Below are 23,606 nucleotides of genomic sequence, written 5' to 3'. Positions count from 1 at the left end.
ATTTTTAAAAAATGAAAGCGTCAGAAATAAAAGAAGTATTTAAACGCGATATTAAATCAAACGGCGTATCATCTTTAAGAGCGTCACCATTGTTCACTGATGTATCTTCGGAGCGGCCCTAAGTATTTAAAAGCCTGGGTCTCTTTGTACACCCCACGCAGAATCCTGCGCTCTACAACCCAGTCTCTGCTTGGCTTTCCAAGTTTCAAGCGCTCAAGGAGCGGAGGTAGATCGCTCCTGGTTAGAGTGGCAAGATCCTGGAACTCTTTGTCTCCTGCCCTTCGACTTGAAGAAAATCTGGGTCCGTTCAGGAACCTCCTGAACACTTTCCTGTTCAACTAGCTCCTACCCACGCCTTTTCTTTGAATCAGCTATCTTCCTTGTCCTGTCTTTAATGGTCGTTCCATGCTTGGAATTGTGTGCCCCGATGCCCAGGGGCTACCAGCGCGGTATAGACAAATAATTACAAAAACAAATAAACAGTAAGAATTCAAATGAAACCTTTGCATATGCAATCCACAAAGTACAAATGTGAAATTATTCAGAAAGAACCAATTGAAAAGTAACAATCGAGAAAGATTTCTTCAAAAAATAAATTGTCAAATGGAGCCCTTTTGCCATGGCAGACATTTCTTATCCCAAATGTTCACCAAATTGATTTTAGTTTTTAGTTTATTTAGTTTATTATTATTCGATAATGCGCTCCAAAACCCAGGGGTAGCCGGGCGCAGCAGTTACAAGAATACTTAGGCTTAAGGTTGCGTACATACAAAAGGATACATACAGAATATGCATTATGTGAGTTATTAACATATATACAATACCAATATCCAAATATACAAGAAATACAGGAATGTGAATCCCTCTCATAGGTCTGGTATCGGGGGAGTCAAAGGTGGTTATGCGCATTGATAGGGCCAGGTTCAATGGGTTAGTTGTCGTTACTCCAGAGGCAACTTTTCACCTTACTCCTGAAACTAAAGTAGGATAGATTAGCTCTCAATGCCATGGGGAGTGAATTCCAAGCACAGGCCGCTCTAACAGGGAAGCTAGCTCCGCCTGCTTTAGTTAGTCTAAATCGGGGAGTTTCATGTAGGGAGTGGATAGAGGCTCTGGTATGGTGAGTAGAGGATTTTCTAGTCAGTCTAGCCGAGATGTAAGGGGGCGCAGTGTTGTTCAGTCCTTTATGTGTTAGAGATAGTGTTTTAAGGAGAACTCTGTCGTTGATTTTTAGCCAGTGGTTGTCTTTCCTAATGTTAGATATATGTGCTCTGCGGGGTATGTCAAGGGCTGCTCTAAAAGCATTATTCTGCAATGTTTGCAATTTGTTAGTGACAGTTTTATTAGCGCCCGCATATAGGGCGTTACAGTAATCCAGTTTAGATATTACTAGGGCATTGGCTAGTGTGATACAATTGGTTTTGGACAAGTAAGGTCTGCAGGCTCTGATTAATTTGCAGGTGCAGGCTGTGGAGGAAGCCAAAGCGTTAACTTGTTTTTTGAGAGATAAGGTGGAGTCAAGGTAAAAACCTAGTGTTTTTACCTCCGTTGCCACTTTGATTATATTAACCGTCTATATTGAAGGCACTGTAGTTAGGGCTAAGTTTTTTAAGGTTGGAGTCGGTACCCAGTATCAGTATCTCTGTTTTATCGTCATTCAGGCAGAGGCCATGTGAGGCCATCCATGCCTGAATGATGAGGTAAATCTTATTTACTAGAGCTGTGTCTTCAACAAAGTTGCCAGATAGTGGTATGAGGATCTGCGTATCGTCCGCGTAGTTGGTGTAAGTTACCCCCAATCTGTCAAGTTTGTCAAAGAGTGGCTTAGTAAATATATTGTACATTGTGGGGGAGACACATGAACCTTGTGGGACGCCACAGGTGATATGTATTGGGTCCGCTGAGGCTAATGGGGAGAACACTCTCATCGTACGGTTAGCTAGGAAGGATTGTACCCATGCTATAGCTTCACTTGAGAAATGGGCGGCAGATGCTAGATGGTTGCATAACACTGCGTGGTCCACTAGGTCGAAGGCTGCCGATAAGTCAAGGAGGAGGAGCATAGCTGTTTTACCTTTATCCTTCAACTCGTCGATTTGTGTCTTAAGGTCGATTAGGGCTGTTTCAGTACCATGTAGTGGTCTGAAGCCAGATTGGCGTGATCCTAGTAGTTGGTTTGTCTCCAGATAGTTTTGGATCTGGAGGTAAGCTACTCTGTCAATGATTTTAAGGAGAAATGGGACTGTAGTAATGGGCCTATAATTAGTTGGGATGGCTGGGTCAAGGGTCTGTTTTTTTCAGGAGTGGCAGTAATATCCTATAGTAATATACTATAGGATTATGAATTAGCCAAGCTAATCAGAAATGTGCTATTAATAGAGGGCGATTATGGACAGGTTAACGCAGTAAACAGATTACTATTTAATAATAATTGTTCATTTGCAGAGAAGGATTCAAATCAATGTATTTTGATGACGTTCTTCTTATGTGTTCTTCAGTGAGTCCGCCTGATTGCTTCGTGAGGCTCCATCTGCCAACAGCTTCCAGCGAAACGCGACAGACCAAAACCATCTGGAATTCCAAAAACCCTGTCTGGGATGAGACGTTCCAATTCAAGATCGTGAAGCATGTGACGGTAAGGCATTATTGTGGATCCCCTATTACAGGGGACTGCAGTGGGCTGGGTTTAATCGGAGACCAACGCAATTGGTTATATTTGGAGCACTGTCACAGGGTTGTCCAACTCCAGGACTCGAGGGGCGGATCCATATAGGATTTTCAGGATACCCCTCATTAATATTCATGAGATAAATTTGCATGCAAGGAGTCTAAATGTTTGCAAATCTGTTCTCATGAATATTAATGAGAGATATCCTGAAAACCGTCAGGTTTCTGGCCTTCGAGGCCTGGAGTTAGACATCCCTTTGAACCAAAACACTGCAAGGGGTTCCTTTAGTCATGTAAGTATACAAATCTGTAGGAAGAAGCCAAATCATTCTATTGGTCAAAGCATCTGAATACAATTGTTTTTTTAAATCTTTGGCTTTATTAAATGTATTTGATTTATTGAGCATTTGTACGCAGGAAGTGCTTCCAGGTGACACAAGACCAAAAAGGGGACGGGGACAAGGAACAAACCAACAATAGCGGTCCTACTAGGCCTTGTGACATTCGGATCGTGCAAGTGCAGGGGGGAAGGTAATGACAAGGGATGAGGCAGGGAGAGGGTAAGGAGGGAGAAGTGTTAGGGGGAGGGGCCAAGGAGCTGGGCAAGTGCTGAGGGGTGCCAGGAGAGCAAGTGCTGGGGGAGCAAGAAGTAGGGGTGTAGGTGAGGGTGGGAATAGCCTATGAAGGCTAGTTAGTGAAGGGTGCCCGAAGGCAAGTGCTGGTAGGAAGGGAGAGGGTGAGAGGAGAAGACTGAACGAAGGAGGGCCTGACCCCAATGGGACTAATAAGGGACACAGGTATCCAGTCGTAGCGGCAGGAGGAGACTAGCAGGGGAGGGGTAGAGGGAAGGAGGAAGAAAAAAGGCAGGTCTTGAGGATCTTCCCGAATTTAAGGACATCCAGCCCAAGTTGGAGAGGGTCAGGGACCCGTTCCAGAGGGGGGCTCCTGCCGAAGAGAGAGATCTACCCCCCTTCCACTCTTTGCTTGAAGAAACATCTGGTCTGCTGAGATTTGGAGCTAGAGGACCGAAGGGCTCAAGCCGGAAAGAATTTAGGGAGAGACAGCTGAATGCAGCACCGTCCCAGGCCCAAGAAAGTCTTGTGGATGATGCAGAGGGTCTTGAATTTGATCCTTGCAACCACCAGGAGCCAATGGAGAAATTGTAGACTGGAGAGATGCGGTCCTTGGGCTTGAGGCCAAGGATAACACTTGCAGTCCTATTCTGGATTAATTGAAGAGGGTGGAGTTAGGAACGGGTCAGATTAAGAAAGAGGCTGTTGCAGTTATCAAGTCTTGAGAGAACCAAACCTCTGGGACATTAATTTTCTGGGGTAAGGTGAGGAAAGGGTGAATGCCTCTGAGGAGGTGAAGCTGATAGTGGGCCTTCTTGGCAAGGTCAGTGTTGTGAGGTGAGAAGGAGAGGGAGGGTTCAAGGATGACAACCAAGTTTTTAGCTTCACACGAGGGTTAGGGGAGGAGGACCAAGGAGGGCGGCCAGAGTGTAGGAGGCAAGGAGGGAATAGAAGTTCCAGTGAGAAGGATCTCGGTCTTACTGGCATTAAGTCAGAGATCGTTAGCAGCACACCATGCCTGAATAGCAGTCAGACAGTCGGGAATAAGAGAGGAGGGGGAGGAGGAGGAAGGAAGCTTAAAGGAGAGCTGTGTGTCATTGGCATAACACTGGAAATGAGGAGAGAAGATAGAGATCAAGTGGGCAAGAGGGGCAAGATAAATGTTGAAAAGCCACGGCGAGAGGATAGAGCCCTGAGGGATGCTGCAAGTCGAGAGTGAGGTGGAGGAGAGAAGGAGGCACAGCTGGACTTGGGAAGGCTGATTCCAGAGGAAAGATGTTAACCAATCCAGTGCCTGATCTGTGATGCCAATGGTATCACAGAGCCAATTTATGAGGATGGAATGATTGACAGTGTAAAAGGCAGAGGAGAGATCGAGGAGAATAAGGGTGGAAGGAGAGTTGGAGTCATGAAGTCATCCAACAGATTCAGTGTGATGGATTAGTTGGGAGATGACCAACCTCGCCAGGAGGTTGCCCAAGAAGGGGGTAGTGGACATAAGGCGATAGTTAGCCAGACAGGAAGGGTCCTCAGATGGCTTTTCTAGAAGGGGGTGCACAGGGGTGTGCTTGAGAGGTGAAGAGAAGGAGCCCGTAGCAAAAGAGTGATTACAGAACTCAGCCAAGGAGGGAGTGAGAGAGGCAATGTTGTCCTTGATAGTTCTAGAGGAGCAGGGAAGAACCTGTTTGGAGGAGACTTTCAAAGAGCAAATTGTCTTGGTGACCTCATCCGGTGCTATGGGTAAGAAGGAGGAGAGTAGGAGGGAGGGTAAGGAGGTAAGGGGAGGCCTGCATGCCGGTGGGGGAGTGAGGGGCATAGAGGAGAGAGAGGACAGGGTGTCCTGAGATTTGGTTGTGAAATGGGTGGCCAACGCTGTGTAGAGGACCTGACAGGGAAGTGGAGAGTTAGAGACTGCAGTATGATTGGCAAGTTCCTTGTAGATTTAGAAAAGTTCAGCCATGTTGCTTGTGGCCCCAGAGTTGCAGGATTGGATATGGGCCCATTTCCTGGAGCAGATAGAGAGGTTGTATTGCCTTTGGAGCAGGCGACAGGCCAGTTTGTCAGGGGATGTGCTAGAAGTCAGCCCCTTCCGTTCCACAACTTTGCAATTGGGTTTCAAAGAGGGTAAGTCTAAATCATACCAACTATTGCACTTGGAAGCAGGCTTCATATGGATCCTCATGGCAGGGGCAAGGATGTCAAGAGTGTTGGAGATGGAGAGATGAAGGTCAGCAAGAGCTGAGTCAGCGTGAGAGTGAATAGTAGGAGTGAGGGGAGAGAAGGAGGTGGCAAAAGCAGCTACTGACATTCGCTTCATTGGCCAAATGACGGAGAAGGAGACTGGCAGTGCAGGCAGCCAAGGAGCTCCAGATGGGAGGAGAGGAGAGAATGTCCAGGAGAAAGGAGTAGTGAGAGGGTTAGAGAGGGAGTTCTCCAGTGTGGGGTCTGGCATGGATTCACATGCTCATGAATATTCCCCTGTCGTCAGTCTGGGAATCCTCACTAAAAGAAAAAATAGTTTCACTTTAACTTTAAAACTGTATTTCTCCTCTAAGACAATCACTATTCTCTGGGTCATGCTGCCCCCATCCAACGACAGTCCTCTCCCTAAGCACCACCCCTGGTGGCCATCTTCAGATTTTTACAATATGCTTAATTGTTTGGAGTCCTCTTAGTGCTCTCCCAGCTATTTTCTAATATTTTAAGTTTTTTGGCCGGATTTTGTAAAGTTTTGACCGATTTTTGGAATTATCGTTCGACAGGAGGTCGATTACTGGCAGCGGGGACCCGCTGTCAGTGAAGATCATACTACATCGAGGATCTTGCATCGAGTTTCGAGAGGGCCTGGGCTTGAGCCTACTATATGTGGACTAAGGAACATAAAAGGGGGGCAGACCACGAAGGAGGTGTCCACAGCCACGGTGACAACTGCTCTGCGGGTGTCCCTACCAGCACAGCATGAGACAGCTGCCGCAGATTTGGCAAAGATCCCTGGAATGAGGACAGCAACCACTCCTCCCCAGAAGTCTCCAGAGAGGAGAAAGAGAAGGCTCCTATGACCCCTAGGAGGGCTTAACCGGGGAGGCCGGTGCAAATTTATACTAGCACCAAGGAGGGCAATGATGACCTGCCTGAAGGCTACTATTCGGACCATGAAGAGCGCCAGGGACCCTTATCTGTAGGTGGGTCACTGCAGGGCGAACCCTGTCGCCTACCTCGCCAGAACAGCCGTACCAGCCCGGAACCTCCTCCTTTCATTCCTTCCAGACCTCAGCCCAGTGACGTGTCTTTGGAAATTCTGACCACACTGCACACCCTGGTATCAGAGGTTCTTGCAGAGACTGCCACCAACATTGGGCCCTGCTCTGTCTAAGAGTCCCCCAAGACCGCTTCCGGGAAGCCCTTCTCAGTGCAAGCACAGGTCAAAGAACCCTGCTGGTCCGAGGTGGCAACCAACATCACCTCCACAGCCTCAGCTCAGGACTTGACCCTAACTGAAGATCTTGCCCACTCCAGCCTATTCTGTATGTGCGAGCAGGTGCAGGAGCTCCCCCTCGCACATACAGACATGCAGTGGCCCAGCCAGCATTTCCAATGAGCTATGCAAGGCTGGCGAAGTAAAACACTCCCAGTCTTGCGTGGCTCAGTGCACACGTGCGGCTGGGGAACTGAACTGAACTGTCAAAGGGAAACAGTGTTTCCCTTTGACAGTTCAGCCAGCCCAGGAGTGCTACTTCAGCTGGAAAAGGCAGCTGAGGGAGTGCTCAGTGTTTCACTGGACTGGCTCCTTGTCTCCTCCATAATGGGTGAGGGGGCCACTGGGTGAATGCCCCCTCGCCATTATGGATGAGCTGGCAGCTCAGACTGGCCTATAGGGCAATAGGGCAATGCCTGTACCAAGAATGCGAAATGCTAGTGTGGGCCTGTCAAAATGGGGCACTTTTTTGGCCAATGTGGGCCAGTTTGATGAGTTACTTCACTATGCAGCTACTAATTTTGACAATTGCTGCTGAATAAATATTCTTTAAATATCACACTTTGCTTACATTTGGACAGAAAACACCCACTTGGGTACTATTCAGTCTGTGACTAAAGGAATGAATATCCATTTGCAAATGCGGGCCACTTTATCATTGGTGCCTGAGACAGTTGCTTCAGCCCGACCATGTGAGCTGCCCCTGCCCGTTTCCTCCAATCTAAAAAGAAACAAACACTATTTTTACATTTCATGCTATGCCCTCGTGCCCCCGCCCCCGGGGATGCGCCACGCGCCCCCTGTGGTGGCACGCCCCACAGTTTGAAGACATCTGGTCTAAGGTGTTGGACATGCCATTTGATGGAGAAAACCTATTTGGCAAGGCGGTCGAAGAGTCTCTCCAAATCATCAAGACCGACACAGACGGCACGTTCACTAGGTACCCTGCAGTAACGTTGGTCGTCGTCCTTTCGTTCCTTTAGGAGAAATCCCGGAAAATCCTTCAAGGGATACACCAACCCTTATCGGTAGCCTTCCCGCTCTACAATGCAAGAGGTGTACAGAGGTCGCTCGCAGGCATACGGCAGCGGAGGACAGAGTCAGTGCCACATGCAGGGCAGAGGCCCGACACCGAAACTGGCCTGAACCGGCTGTGAACTCAGACCCCCACTTGTGCACATCAGTGGGAGGCCGGCTGGCAGGGTTTGTCAGGGCATGGAAGACCATCAACACCAACAGATGGCTACTGGACGCTCTCAGACAGGGCACACTTTGGTGTTCCAACGCAGGTGTCCTTGTATTCCCTCTGTGGCTCGACAAGAACAGCATGTAGCGCAGCTGCTGCAGGAGGTCCACGCCATGTCAAAAAAAGGGGTGATAGAGCCCATCCTGCAGCCTCTTTGGGGCTCTGGAGTGTACTCCAGATGCTTTCTGGTCTGAAAGAAGTGAAGAGGGCAGAGGCTGATCCTGTGTCTAAGATGCCTCAACAAGTACTTGAACTCCCAGAAGTTCAGGATGGTCATGTTGCAACATGTGCTGGGCTAACCCGAGGAAGGTGACTTCCTGGCATCGCTGCACCTGGAGGATGCCTACTTGCATGTCCGATCCATCAGAGGCACTGCATGTTCCTGCGGTTCGTGGTCCTGGGGCGACACTATCAGTTCAAGGCGCTGCCCTTCGGCCTAAAATTGGTTCAAGGGTTTTCACACTCCGCAGTGCTAGCTCTCTCTTCATTGATGGAGAGCTGCAGTGGTCGCGCCCCCTTGCCCACCTGAAACATGCACCCCATAATCATTGACACCTCAGATTCCCTCACAAATGTCTTACCAGGGCGCAGGTGTGTTTCTTGGTCTGGAAAAGATCTGGGGCTATGCTAATGTTGGGACTTTCGGGACTCAGGGCTACCTAGCCTTTTTGTTGTCTGCCCTGAGCTTCTAGTATCTGGGGTTCCAATCCAAAGACTTGATGCTATAGCCCCTCCATACCTCCCACGCAACGCCTCTGCCGGGGCGAGAAAGTTACAATGGCAAAGAGGGTTCATTGGCAGTATTTCAGCCTACAAAACATCAACAACTGCCATATAAGGAAAATGTCAAAACAACCCAAACCAAGGGGCTGGCCACGGCTATTGTAGGGTTGGACAGATGCAGTTTCCAATCAAGGGATGGAAGGGAAGGCGGGACCACACACCTGAAGAAATGAAGAAAGGTTGAGGGCGTGGTCAATAGGAGAGACCCTTCCTATAGTGTTATGTTACGTTAACTTGCATTTGTATAGCACCTCCTGCTATTGTTTGTGGCTTTGAAGTGCTTTGCCTGCCAAAGGATGAAATGAAGTAAGTGGCGGGGGAGTAGTGTTTGCTACTGGGAACTTGTTTTTCCTGGGCATTGATGTCTGGAAGCAAGAAGCCCCAAGGTACAGCAATCTGCTCAACCCCAGTGGCGCCTGCCTCTGGAGGAAAGGAGCTGAACCTGGAGCTCCCCGATGTATCTTGATAACAGAGAGAACATTCATGAAGTAACCAATTAACGAAAGCTCCTGTTACTCCTACCCCATATTGGTCCAGTAGGGGATGCACCTACTTGCAGCTCCACAAAACCGCCAAAAAGAAACCACATGCAAAAGATAACCACTCAGACCTCAATTCTAAACTCTTCTGTCACCTGGTGCCAATGAAATGATTGCCTTGCTCATGTGAGTGGGATTTCACAGCATCAGAGGTAAATCCAATACCTAGCTTTGCTTTGGTGCAATGACAGTAATAGCACACACATGCAGCTTAGAGCTTTGAAACCAGACTGGGGGCTCTGGATATGTACCTTTCAAGAGAGGCACATGGAATCCTAGTGATTGCTGAGTTGAAGTTCAGAAACATGGACCCAGTTGAGACACGGAAAATGCAATGATACTCTTCAAACATATAACTGAGAAGATATTGAGAGATGACTTTGTGCAAGATGCCCTGAGACGGGGAGAGAGCAGAATCTGACTTGTATGCTTACCGTTAGGTGTGGAATCTTAAAAAACAAAAAACTATTTTTTATCTGGCCTAGGATAAGTGGCCCCAGAGTTTGTACAGTCGGTTCGTCTGCAGGAAAGCACCTGCTTTATGATAGCCTTGTGGCCTGGCGGTGGTCCGATTGAAGGGTCCTCTTAATGTTAGTGGGTCTTGTACCGTGCACTGTTGCCACTTGTGTGGTCTCTTGGCGCTCTGGCGGGTCTGCAAAGGAACGGAGGGTTGCAGAGTTTGTTAGTGGGATTTAGAGGGAGAAGAGTAAGAGAGCTTTTATGTGCTGTTCGCAGCTTCAGTTTGGAGAAACCAGTTACTGAGCGTTGGTGAGTTATCAGTCGGTAGCCGGCATGTGGTGTTGAGGTGCGATTGTGTGTGGTTTGCTTCTTGTCTTACATACGTCTGTACGAGATAGAGGCATCCAGTGGTTTCACGCAGATAATTGAAAACGTGGAAGGTTTGGTCGAGTCTGTATAGTATTCATATATATGATGGGTAGGGGAATGCAGAGGTGGGGGTACAGTGCTTGCTGTGACGAGTGGAGATTTGGGGAACACCCCAGAACAAACAAAATGGTCCAAAATATCCTGATCGAACAGACTCAACCAAACCTGCCGCGTTTCATGATCACAGTGAAACCAGACTGAAGGCAAGAGCGGGTGAAGCTTGCAAGTTATAACTGTTGGGCCTCACGACACAATGCGGCCAACTGCCACCCCGCAGTCATGGACTGGCCCGAGGCTTAGGGGACTGATGATGGGGAATCCCTGTGTGAGGAGAGAACCCTATCTCGAAACTGGCGAAAAGTCACGTGCCCCTTGACAGGTTTACCGCCATATCACTCAAAGGACATTAAAAGTGGAACTCAGAAACAGAAAAAGGGCAATTCTTTGCATGCCTAATGACATGCCCTATACATACATTCCAACATTATTCATTCCATTCGAGAGACACTAGCCCAGTCCTGGTCTTATCTTTCTGGGACATGTGGTACTGGGTTTATGATGGGAAAATCCTGGAATACAAGTTCCAGAATGCAAACTTAAAACCAGGAGTGAACCAGGAAGGTAGGAATCCCGAGAGAGCTAGGCCAGCACCTGGTCCAGTTGAGAGCCTGCTTGCTGGCTGCATGCTGGGGAAAGGCAATGGAGCGCCCAGTACCTGCTGCAGCACGTCTTCCTGGCACTCTAGAATCTGGTATCTTTCTGTGGTGGGCTTCAGGCAGGTAGAAGTCGCACTTGGCATCAGATGCACCTTCTCTAGGGCCTTTGATTAGATACATGGCAATTCCTGAATAAATCTACAGTTATAAGTAGTCAAGCGAGATATATGGGAAGGAGTTTTGGGGAAAAAAGGAAAGAGAATTCTTTACCCTGGTCCCTAGGAAATTGAACACTGTTTTGCAAGATAAAGTATTTCCAGATTCTGGGAGAGCAAACCTTCACGTAGATCAACTGCAGTCTGGTGGGAGGACTTTATTCAAAGTAGCGGTGCAGAGGCATGTATCTGAGACAGACAACACTTGGCTAGAACCCCCAAAAGCGAGCGTAGTATTAGAATTGGACACCAGAGGCCTGTTCCCAGGAGAAGCTTGTAATCGGTGTGCAGGAAGCTGTCATCAGCCTAAAGGCACACACTCGCCCAAGTGATTCTCCCCCTCCTCCCCGTTGCCAGAGTTTCACATGGACCAGGCAGTAAGCACAAACTTCAGAGAATGTTTAGAGGGCCCTAATGTTGACGAAGGCCCCTCAGGAGCAGAGACATCTAGCAGACAGCGAGGTAACTTGGAATACCGGAGGACTGCCTAAATTCCATGATCGAGCGAAGAGGGAAGATGAACATCCAACCAAAGAGCAAACTGAAGTAGAAAAACTAAACCTGAGAAGTGCTGAAAGACTGAGATCTTATGCCTGAGTAGAGCTGAGAAGCTGGAGAGCACTTGAAACTGAGCGGTCCTGAGAAGCCTGAGACACTTGAACCTGAGAAGTTCTAAGAAGTTGCAGAACACTTGGACCTAAGAGGTGTAGAGAAGCCTGCGAACACTTGAACCTGAGGGGTGCTCAGAATCTCAAGAGCACTTGAACCTGACAGGCGCTGAGAATCTGGAGAGCACTTGATCCTGAAAGGTGCTGAGAAGCTGGAGAGCACTTGAAACTGAGGGGCGCTGAGAGGCCAGAGAACACATGAGCCTGAGGGGTTCTAACCACATGGAAAAAATTGAAATCTTTGAAGTGCTGAGAAGCTGGAGAATACTTGAATCTGAGAGGTGGTGAGGCACTAGAGAGTACTTAAACATGAGAGGTCCTGAGAAGCCTGAGAAAATTTGAACCTGAGAGGTGCAGAGAAGCTGGCGAACACTTGAGCCTGGGAGGCGCTGAGAATCTGGAGAGCACTGAAACTGAGAGGTGCTAAGAATCTGGAGAGCACTTAACCTGCGAGGTGCTGAGACACTGGAGAGTACTTAAACCTGAGAGGCCATGAGAAGCCTAAGAATACTTGAACATCAGAGGTTCTGGGAACCTGGAAAACACTTGCACCTAAGAGGTGCTCGGAAGCTACAGAGCGCTTGAGCCAGAAGAGGTCCATGCAGCTTGGAAAACAGCCTCTTAATGTGATTTTTGTAATGATGTTATGTTAACAAGCTTTTCCTATGCACCCGTCACCATTGAGGTAGTCGTACGGTGCAGAGGCCAGTCCAGATAGTGGTGCATTGTACTTTCACCTGAGGTAAACCAGGCAATGGGTGTTGGAAAAAGGAAAAGGGGGAAAACGTGTGTGGACGAGAGGGGCGGGAGTAGGATATCCTAATCAATTATCAAACCCCATGTCGGATCTTTGGTACTCCGAGAAACAGGCTCACCATATTGGCAGTACAAAAGAGGGGCTGATTGGAGATTTTTAATGTGTTTATGCAGGATGGAGAGTTAATGAAATTCATGCTGGCTCCAGATTTCCAATGGCCTGTAGCCACCTACAGGCGCACCAGCACAACCTCTAATAATAATAAAAGGCCAGATGTATATTCGTCTGGTGCATTCATGTGCAGTAGAGGCTTCCGGAATGCACAGAATGCTCCGGTGGAGAGAGCTGTTGCCTTAGGGTATAAAGTGGTCCAATTTGTGTAGCTTCGCCTGTTGTCACTCACCGCTAGAGGGAGCTGTAGGCTTAGGCTATATAGTGGTCCCACTGTGTGAATGAAAACCTGCACTTTGGCCCGTGTACACAGGCCTGTACACTAGTATCTAAATAAATGAGCTCAACACAGAGAACCGAGGATTGCAGTTGTCCAACTAGGCTCATGAGTTCCCATTGTGGGTATAACATTTGTATTTTCTTTCCCCCCAGAATAATCTACAATTGTCTGTCTACGATCAGGACGTTGGGAGTAACGATGACCTCCTCTTCACTCTTTGCATCGACTTACTTGGAGTCAGACCTGGGAAAACCATGTACAAAACCTTTGCTCTGAATCCAGAGGTAAGTGGAGTTTTTTTTTGGTTTTAAATGCAATTTGGCAATACATGCCCATGTTAAACATGTCACATTCATTTGTTCAGATTAGTCTGTGCTCTAAAAACAGTCTCACATATTTAATTCCACTGGGACAAGCAGGCCAACAACTGCAGAAGCTAACATACAAAACATAGTGGCAAAAACGAAGAATAAAAGACTTCAAAATAGTTCACTATAGTTTATAATCTCAATAAACGCAAACACAATATAAATGAATCCCCCTAGTAGCAACATATATGTTATATATCCATATAAATTAGACCCAACGGATATTTGTTCTGTAGTCATATAAATTAGGCAAGGTTTAAGCCAGGGGCCCGAAACCGTAGATTTAACCGAATGCAATTTTACCTAAGGAAAAGGGACCAAATGTTTTTGACCGAAAATGGTAGGTAATGTGGTATATGTGGAGTGCATAATAGGTGGGGTTATGGGGTAGGCATAAAAGTTAGGGTCGGGAAGGATTAGGGGGCCTGCAGGGTGTCTCACCCGCATTAAAAAAAAGTTTCAAAAGTTCATTTTGATGTTCGATAAAATAGATTCGGTCACTTCTCCGTTAGGCAAAATATTTTCTATCAAATCTACCCCATCCCAGGGGCCTGCATCATGTGGTTCACCAGATGTTTTGGACTATTACTCCCATAAGCCTTCACAATTGACCATGCTGGCTGGGGCTGAAGGGAGCTGTAGTCCAAAAACATTTGGACAAACAAAGGTTGCAGAGCCCTGGTCTAAGCCATTCCAGATCCTTATACGTAGAAGCCTAAGGTTGCAGAGAAACATATGTTCCCCCTCATACTGGGAGAATCCACAAGCTGATGGCATTTGCAACCGAACTAGTTATCCATCGAGATACCTTGCTACAAGAATACCAAAGCAGGAGGCAGTAGCTTCCGATACTTAGCCCCCAAACATTGGAATTCCCTCCCCAACAACATCAAAGAAGAAGGCTCCTTCACTGGATTCAAAAGTCACTCAAAACTTGGCTTTTCAAATAGCAGAAAGGACACAGTTACTAGTGGGCCCAAACATGCTGCAAGTAACCCACATCGTACAATTGTATGTGTAACGATTTGTAATCTTGTCCTGAAAAACTGCATTGTATAATATGTGAATTTGTGTATGTAACATGCTAACTTTGCGCTGTAACCTCGCCGATACCCGTGGGTCTGGGCGTGTAACAAATGTAATAAATAAATAAATAAATAAATAAATGTGGTCCGGCATGTTATGCAATTCGCTCTTAAGGATATGGGTAAAGCACCGCCTATCTCTTTGAGATGTGCCCCTGCACGGCGCAATCAATGTGGCCCTACTCTCACCACACCTCTGGCTCTCCACTCTGACTTGTTCTCACTTGTTCTCATTCAGTCCCCTGACTAGCAACAGGAGGCCTCGACCCTCAATTGCTCGCGGAGGAACTGTTTCTCCCTTGCGTATAATTCTTTGCGGTACTCCCCCACTCATGTGGTTCGGGCAATGGCTATTTAGGGAGCCTCAAACAGTCCAGTCCCCCATCCCGGGCAGCAGTGATCTCTCAGCCAAGAGACCACCTCTTTACAGATCTCCTTACACTGACTGAAAAAGCATAAACTAGACCCTTACCATCCCAATCTCTTGATGCACTCCCCACAAACTCGCACCCCTGATCACTGCATCTTGCCAAGCCATTCAGAAGAAGGCATGCTCCTTCCAATCGGTTCGTAACACAAGGTTTTTGCTGTTCCCAGGCAGTGGAGTAACTTGGCTGAAAATGTTGGGTGGGGGCATGACATCTAAAGGAAAGGAGCCCCTGCCAAATGAGAGGGACAAAATTCTGTGCTTTGAAAGTTGGAGGTGGCGGGGTAGACAAACACCCTTGCCCCCCCCCCTGAAATTACGCCCAGGTTCCCAGGGACTTGCTGGGCCCCTCGCACAATCTGCCTCCTGTGCTTATCCTGTCCCGAAGCCCATCATCAAAACTTGGTCTTCCTACGATAACATCCCGTCTCCTGGCAACAGGGATGCTTCCTCTCACCCAAAATGTGCCCGCTCATGCTGGCAATGCCCGCACATTCCTACACAGTGCAATGGTACCTGCCAGGGCTCAAGTCGAGGGTACACGCGGGTGGGCGGAGTCCCCCCACTTTTTTCAGAGGGTACCTTGATATGCTAATTTCTGGTGACACCACATTCAATTGGTATGTCAATGAGTCCCCCCCTTTTTTAAGACTTGACCCCTGGTATCTACAAGCATCTGGTGCCCAACCTCGCCCATCACTGTAAACTTTCAGTCCAACACTGCTCTCTGCCATATACTTCGTCCTTAAGATGCTTTTGACACTCGGTCTGCACAGTGCAAGTTCTCCTCCGCAGAATCCCTTTCAGCATGTCGCCCTCGCCACACTTTGTATCTGTGCTGCTTCTGACCTCCCTGCATCGTCCAGCTGTGCATGGGGTGAGGAGGAGCGATTTAATTTGCACTCATTGCATACACCTAGAAAACTCATTGGTACCCAGGGGAATGGCACCAACCAATCAGGTGGCCAGGAACGCACACATCCCGAAACCGGTGGGACTGAGATGGAAACAGCATATCAAAAACCTCAATATTGCCCTTGAAGCCCCTCGATCCAGCCCTAGATTCCCTGCCTGTACAAGTAAAAGCACGGCCAAACTAGAGGGCCGTGCATGCAACTACAAACAAACAGAGCCGTTGCTAGGTGGGGGGATTAGGGGGCTATAACCCAAGATCTTTTGGTTGTAGCCCCGGATAGAATCTCACAGGGTACAACCAAAAGGCTAACTAGCCCCCAGTCCCGACAGTCCTGACATTAGTGCAGCCCCGGATCTTTTCCAGTCCTAGCAACACCCCTGCAAACAAGGCCTGGTAAGAGCCAGAAGACAAAACATGCTTGCCTCTAGACAATGGTGCACGACAACTAAACTGTGTTGCACCCGAGTACTATAACTGCACTTCCTGGCACATATCCTAGACCTCACATGAGGCCACAGCACTCAGTTACTAACTGGCCCAAACACACAAACCCTCTTTGCTTTTTGTTTTCTACTGAATCTATTTTCAGTTAGAGCGTTTTTAGATGTAGCTTACTCTGAAGTGTTTTAGTTTGTCCATGAGGGTTTGTGTGTTTGGGCCAGTTTAGTTGTCGTGTGCCATTGTCTAGAGGCAAGCATGGTTTGTCTTCTGGCTCTTACCAGGCATGGGTGTTGCTAGGACTGGAAAAGTTCCGGTGCTGCAACAGGGAAACGTCATCCAAGCGATCAGCGTAGTTCAGTGGTCGAAGTGAGCGGGAACGGTCGGGAGCGGTGTTCCACTACTTTTATTTTTTACTGTTAACAGCTCCACTACTTTTTGTAACCATTTTCACGATTCGGGGACTATTCTTTGTGAAGGAAAAGCACACTTTTCCATTTTACCACCGGATATCAGTTACAGCTAAACTGAAATCTATTTCAACTCAACTGGCTGTCACCCAGCATGACCGCAGACCTTGCAAAATGTTTTGCACATTGCTCATTTCCTTCCTACTCTGTCCCCCGCCAGAGTCACAGTACCACTACGTTTTTGGCACACTTCCATTACTGTCAGAGTTACGGCAAATGAAGACCACTGTTCCTTGCAAACCTTCCATGTCACTGCATAGGCCGCCTGCAACTGCTCCACCACCGCACCGCAAGTGCGACTTGTGCCGACAGTTCCTGTGCAGAAGCCTCCCCTGTACCTAGTACCAAGAGCCCTTCTGGAATGTTCCGCTGGCAGGACTCCCTGTGTGAAAATGGGCGAAGCACTCAAGGTCTTAAAATGCAACCGCGGAAACCCTCATCGTGGTTATGCTTTGACAAATATTGCTCCTACATGATCCCTGAAATTTAGGTGGGACGATTTAACATGCAGGACACAACTCATGACCGAACATCCCGAGGATTACACGCACACACATGCAGCCAATACTCCATGCCGCGGCCTGCATCTCCTCCTCGTCGCCAGTGTTATGACGCAAGTTTTGGGCTTCGTAAGCATGGCGCGGGCAGCCAAGGCTACAAAATGTCTGCGTCTGAGCTAAAAATGTGTCTCAACTGATCACTGCACAAGGCCACTGTCAACAACTGCCTGCCCAATAGACATAACAGCCCCTCCCTCTTGAAACTACAGAAAATAATGAGGGCCCTCCCTCGCCACAACAAGCACCCCACCAGAATGAGTCTACGAGGATCAGACGCCAGGCAACCACAAGGGAAACACACAACCACATTCAAAATAGACAAAAAGTAGCCTACCAGCTACACGACAAGTGCGTAATGCCCCAAATACACACCTGCGTGCACGTGAGCATCTTGCCCTGCCCTCGTGCCACTCTTTCCCCATATGTTCACCCCCCCACCCAATATATATATTTATTTCTCCTAATTCCTCTAAGAAATGATTAAGTGTTTGAAAGCCTCCCGCTACTGGGAAGAAGAAATCCTGACCATTAGAAATCCATTCCTGACCAGCAGGTAGTAAAGGATATTTTTCTTACAGTATTTTCCCACATATATATAAGGTGGGAGGCCCCCTGCAGCTCCCCCACCCCTCACATATATATGCGGCGAAATGGGGATGTCGAAATTCGCCTTTTCCGTTTGCGCAGTAAAGGTATGCGCGGTGATGGTATGATACTACAGTGAATAGACACACTTTTTGTTCGCTTGTGGATAAAAAGCGGGGCAAGAGAATGCACCAGGGGCCCTTCTTTTTTACGATTTGCGTAAGAAAAGCTTCATGAACGAGGGGGCGCTGCACCTACCCCGCTGCCGATCTAAGGGAGGCCACAGCCTCAGAGCGCCTAGACGAAAAGCTTCTCCAGCTTCTTCAATGGAATTGCTTCAGCACCGCAAGAAAACCTAAGAAGATAACCAACGGGGAAGAAAAGCTGAAATCAAAGCAAAGACAAAGCCAGAGACCATTGAGAGAAGCCAGGCAATAGATGGGACCTCAGAGGTGATGCAACACTTCTAAAAATGTTCATGGCCTAGAACCCTCACTTGGAGGGTCCGTACATGTCCTCAGACCCTCAACACAGGGGTCGAGAGAACCACGCTTAAGCCACAAGGCGCTGCTGACACTCCCCATCGATTAGAGGCAGAAGATTGAGGGTGAGACTCAGCATCACAGAACTGTCTGAGGTGGGTCTCATTGTGTGCCCGTAAACTTCCAAGCTACAGATCGAAGGAGGCACTACAGTGCCGCGCTGCAGCTGGACGCGTTCCCTGATCACAGTTGCCTGACGGTGCTGTGAATCACCAGAATTACAGAAACTAGAGTCCTCACAAAAACGCCCAGAAGACACAAAGCGTAGAACAAAGCAACGGCAGACTGCAAAGCCACAGTGAGATGACCACGAACTGGTCAATTTCGGATCTCAATCTCAAACACAACACAGAGGAACTCGGAAAGAGAAAGGCCAAGACACCAAAAAACAGACCCAGGACCACATATTTACCAAGCTCTGTGAGGACACTCTTCAATGTGTCCATGGCCCCAACGTGCCAAGAAGCTAGCCCATGCGAGCCATCCAGCATCTCAAAGCATTGGCAGGCCTAGGCAGAGCAGGAAAGAGAACAGCACCTAGATCGGAGACGGAACCGATTCTGGTCTGAGGGTGAGAATCCTTGAAGTCAGAACAAGAGGGTAAGTCAAGGCAGGACTCAAATAGACCGAGCACAGAGATGGATAACAGGCTTTTCGACTGACCTCTAATTCACAAGTAGGGTTGCCCCTGCCATTGGGCTTAATGGCTCTCATATGGCCTGTTCTCATTAGCGCCACGTTGCCCTGCTCTGTTGCACACCGCTCCATATGCTCCCCATTTCCTTGCTAATATCTTCACATCCACACTCTTGCCCATCACTTTCCATGACCTCTGGCTTATTTAATGCTGTTGGGAAAAGAGTGAGAGTGTTGGGAGGCAGGAAATACAGTGTTGCTTTTTATTTTTGCTTCTATCTGTTCCATGGTTATGCATGTAAAGGTGTTGCAATCTACTACCTCTTGTTGGAGTTTCCAGGCCGTGCATACCTTTGCAGTTGCATTCGATTGCAGCTCAGGTGCGCCCCCTCCTGCCCAGTGCACATAATGATTACAGGAGGTTTCCGTTCATACCCTATTGGAAGCACATCACACCACTCCATTTGTCGGGTCCCTAAGGGCTCGGTGGTTCACCCCTGGAGGGATATGACTGCCCATCTCCTTCTCAATTAATTGATAGTGTGCCCCCCCTCCCTTGGCGGCCTGGGGAGGGCGAAAATGGAAGGCTGCAATTATCTTCCCATCTTAAAGGGATTTATCCTATGTGTATGAGGGAGTTTAGTTCTTTCTATTATGCTGCTTGTTCTCCACCAATAGGATTAAGATGTCTAGCAGGAGAGGGCTGTTCCATTGATTGAAATATAATGGTTGTATAGCGCACCATTACCCGGAAGGGTTTCTAATAGATGGGCCCCAAACCACTAGTGGAAAGAAGTGTCACAAAGAAGGATCCCCCCAAAAAGTTACTATGAAAATCTCTGATTTACCCCCGATTGAAAATCAGTCATCTTGAGTAGCCTGCGTTACTCTTACTAAGAGTATGTGTCCAGTAGGTCAAAGTTCCCCATGGAAACTATTTTGTGAATAATAATTACTCAGAATTATCCAAGGTCCTTTCTTTGAGAATCTGATAGCCACCTCTAGGAGATACTCAGTTACTCCTAGTAACAAATCTTGTAAATAGAATAGCTGTCTGTAGGAGTTACCCAGAGCTACCGTGGTCATTTATTTGTGAATTAGTTAGCCTTTTGCAGGAGTTACTCAGAGTTACATATTTGTGAATTAAATATACATAGCTAGACGTTAGGCAGAGTTACTCATAGTAACTCTTTTGTGAATCAAATAGCCTTGAGATACTTAGTGTTACTCATAGTAACTTTTTAGGGAATCGAACAGCCTTCTCCACGAGTTACACTCACTTTTTTTGTAAATGTAAAAGCCTTGTCTAGGAGTTAACCAGAGTTACTCATAGTAACCTTTTTGTGGATGACTGGCATTCTCCAGGAGTTACTCAGAGTTAATTATAGTTACTTTTTTATGGATGACTAGCATTCTCCAGGAGTTACTCAGAGTAACATGTTTGTGAATCAAATAGCCTTCTCCAAAAGTAACTTAGAGTTACATATGTGAATTGAATAGACATACCTAGAAGTACATCAGAGTTACTCATAGTAACTTTTTGGTGAATCAAATATCCTTGAGATACTTAGTGCTACTCATAGTAACTTTTTGGGGAATCGAATAACCTTTTCCAGGCGTTACTTATAATAACTTTTTGTAAATTGAATAGCATTATCCAAGATAAGTCAAAGTTAATTATAGTAGTTTTTTGTGGATGACTAGCATTCTCCAGGAGTTACTCAGAGCTACTGATAATAACTTCTTTGTGAACCTTCCCTGTGTTTCCGGCTCCTCAGTCATGCGTTCTGTAGAGGGTGCCTGGTATACGCAGTGCTCCACCTTGAATATTTCCCCACTTGTGAAGAGTAGAGTAGGGCCAGTGGAGTACGACATGCCCCATGTTTGCAACTTGTTCAGTGGTGATGATAGGAAAGCCAAGAAGAACTAAGAATACTGTACACCGTGGGAAGGCACCTCCTGGGTGCACTGTGGGAAGGCATCTCCTGGGTATACGGTGGGAAGCCATCTCCTGGGTGCACTGTGGGAAGGCATCTCCTGGGTACACTGTGGGAAGGCATCTCCTGGCTGCACTGTGGGAAGGCATCTCCTGGCTGCACTGTGGCAAGGCATCTCCTGGCTGCACTGTGGCAAGGCATCTCCTGGGTGCACTGTGGCAAGCATCTCCTGGGTGCACTGTAGGAAGGCATCTCATGGGTGCATTGTGGGAAGGCATCTCCTGGGTACACTGTGGGAAGGGATCTCCTGGGTACACGGTGGGAAGGCATCTCCAGGGTGCACTGTGGGAAGGGATCTCCTGGGTACACTGTGGGAAGGGATCTCCTGGGTACACAGTGGGAAGGCATCTCCTGGCTGCACTGTGGGAAGGCATCTCCTGGCTGCACTGTGGCAAGGCATCTCCTGGGTGCACTGTGGCGAGGCATCTCCTGGATCACTGTGGGAAGGCATCTCCTGGGTGCACTGTGGGGAGGCATCTCTTGGGTGCACTGTGGAAAGGCATCTCCTGGCTGCACTGTGGGAAGGCATCTCCTGGTTGCATTATGGGAAGGCATCTCCTGGGTTATGGGAAGGCATCTCCTCGGTGCACTGTGGGAAGGCATCTCCTGGCTGCACTGTGGGAAGGCATCTCCTGGGTGCACTGTAGCGAGGCATCTCCTGGGTGCACTGTGGGGAGGCATCTCTTGGGTGCACTGTGGAAAGGCATTTCCTGGCTGCACTGTGGGAAGGCATCTCCTGGTTGCACTATGGGAAGGCATCTCCTGGGTTATGGGAAGGCATCTCCTCGGTGCACTGTGGGAAGGCATCTCCTGGGTACATGTGGTAAGGCATCTCCTGGGTGCACTGTGTGGAGGCATCTCCTGGGTGCATTGTGGGAAGGCATCTCCTGGGTGCACTGTGGGAAGGCATCTCCTGGCTGCACTGTGGGAAGGCATCTCCTGGCTGCACTGTGGGGGGGCATCTACTGGCTGCACTGTGGCGAGGCATCTCCTGGGTGCACTGTGGCGAGGCATCTCCTGGGTCACTGTGGGAAGTCATCTCCTGGGTGCACTGTGCAAAGGCATTTCCTGGCTGCACTGTGGGAAGGCATCTCCTGGTTGCACTGTGGGAAGGCATCTCCTGGGTTATGGGAAGGCATCTCCTTGGTGCACTGTGGGAAGGCATGTCCTGGGTACATGTGGTAAGGCATCTCCTGGGTGCACTGTGGGGAGGCATCTCCTGGGTGCATTGTGGGAAGGCATCTCCTGGGTGTATTGTGGGAAGGCATCTCCTGGGTACTCTGTGGGAAGGGATCTCCTGGGTACACTATGGGAAGGCATCTCCAGGGTGCACTGCGGGAAGGCATCTCCTGGGTTCACTGTGGGAAAGCATCTCCTGCCTGCACTGTGGGAAGGCATATCCTGGCTGCACTGTGGCAAGGCATATCCTGAGTGCACTGTGGCAAGGCATCTCCTGGGTACACTGTGGCAAGGCATCTCCTGGGTGCACTGTGGGAAGGCATCTCCTGGGTGCACTGTGGAAAGGCATCTCCTGGCTGCAGTGTGGGAAGGCATCTCCTGGTTGCACTGTGGGAAGGCATCTCCTGGGTACACTGTGGGAAGGCATCTCCTGGGTACACTGTGGGAAGGGATCTCCTGGGTACACTCTGGGAAGGCATGTCCTGGGTACATGTGGTAAGGCATCTCCTGGGTGCACTGTGGGGAGGCATCTCCTGGGTGCATTGTGGGAAGGCATCTCCTGGGTGTACTGTGGCAAGGCATCTCCTGGGTGCACTGTGGAGAGGCATCTCCTGGCTGCAGTGTGGGAAGGCATCTCCTGGTTGCACTATTGGAAGGCATCTCCTGGGTTATGGGAAGGCATCTCCTCGGTGCACTGTGGGAAGGCATGTCCTGGGTACATGTGGTAAGGCATCTCCTGGGTGCACTGTGGGGAGGCATCTCCTGGGTGCATTGTGGGAAGGCATCTCCTGGCTGCACTATGGGAAGGCATCTCTTGGGTGCATTGTGGGAAGGCATCTCCTGGGTACACTGTGGGAAGGCATCTCCTGGGTACACTGTGGGAAGGCATCTCCTGGGTGCACTGTGGGAAGGCATCTCCTGGGTACACTGTGGGAAGGGATCTCCTGGGTACACTGTGGGAAGGCATCTCCTGGGTGCACTGTGTGGAGGCATCTCCTGGGTGCATTGTGGGAAGGCATCTCCTGGGTGCACTATGGGAAGGCATCTCTTGGGTGCATTGTGGGAAAGCATCTCCTGCCTGCACTGTGGGAAGGCATCTCCTGGCTGCACTGTGGCAAGGCATATCCTGGGTGCACTGTGGCAAGGCATCTCCTGGGTACACTGTGGCGAGGCATCTCCTGGGTGCACTGCGGGAAGGCATCTCCTGGGTTCACTGTGGGAAAGCATCTCCTGCCTGCACTGTGGGACAGCATCTCCTGGCTGCACTGTGGCAAGGCATATCCTGGGTGCACTGTGGCAAGGCATCTCCTGGGTACACTGTGGCGAGGCATCTCCTGGGTGCACTGTGGGAAGGCATCTCCTGGGTGCACTGTGGAAAGGCATCTCCTGGCTGCAGTGCGGGAAGGCATCTCCTGGTTGCACTGTGGGAAGGCATCTCCTGGGTACACTGTGGGAAGGCATCTCCTGGGTACACTGTGGGAAGGGA

The 23,606-nt window shown here is 48.8% G+C and overlaps 1 protein-coding gene across 1 annotated transcript in view; it reads left to right on the top strand.

Moving 5' to 3' along the window:
• Window positions 1-23,606, top strand: part of PLA2G4D (phospholipase A2 group IVD) — a 184,471-nt gene that overhangs the window by 67,331 nt on the left and 93,534 nt on the right. The window contains exons 4-5 of the mRNA XM_069638290.1: window positions 2,499-2,635; window positions 13,070-13,201. Of these exons, the coding sequence (XP_069494391.1) occupies window positions 2,499-2,635; window positions 13,070-13,201 (269 nt within the window). The remainder of the gene's footprint in view (window positions 1-2,498; window positions 2,636-13,069; window positions 13,202-23,606) is intronic.

The sequence above is a fragment of the Ambystoma mexicanum genome, chromosome 14 (genome assembly GCF_040938575.1).
Source record: "Ambystoma mexicanum isolate Mex_15411 chromosome 14, UKY_AmexF1_1, whole genome shotgun sequence".
NCBI classification, from domain to species: Eukaryota; Metazoa; Chordata; class Amphibia; order Caudata; family Ambystomatidae; genus Ambystoma; species Ambystoma mexicanum.
Note: the sequence above shows the minus strand (reverse complement) of the source record. Positions and strands in the feature narration are given on the sequence as shown.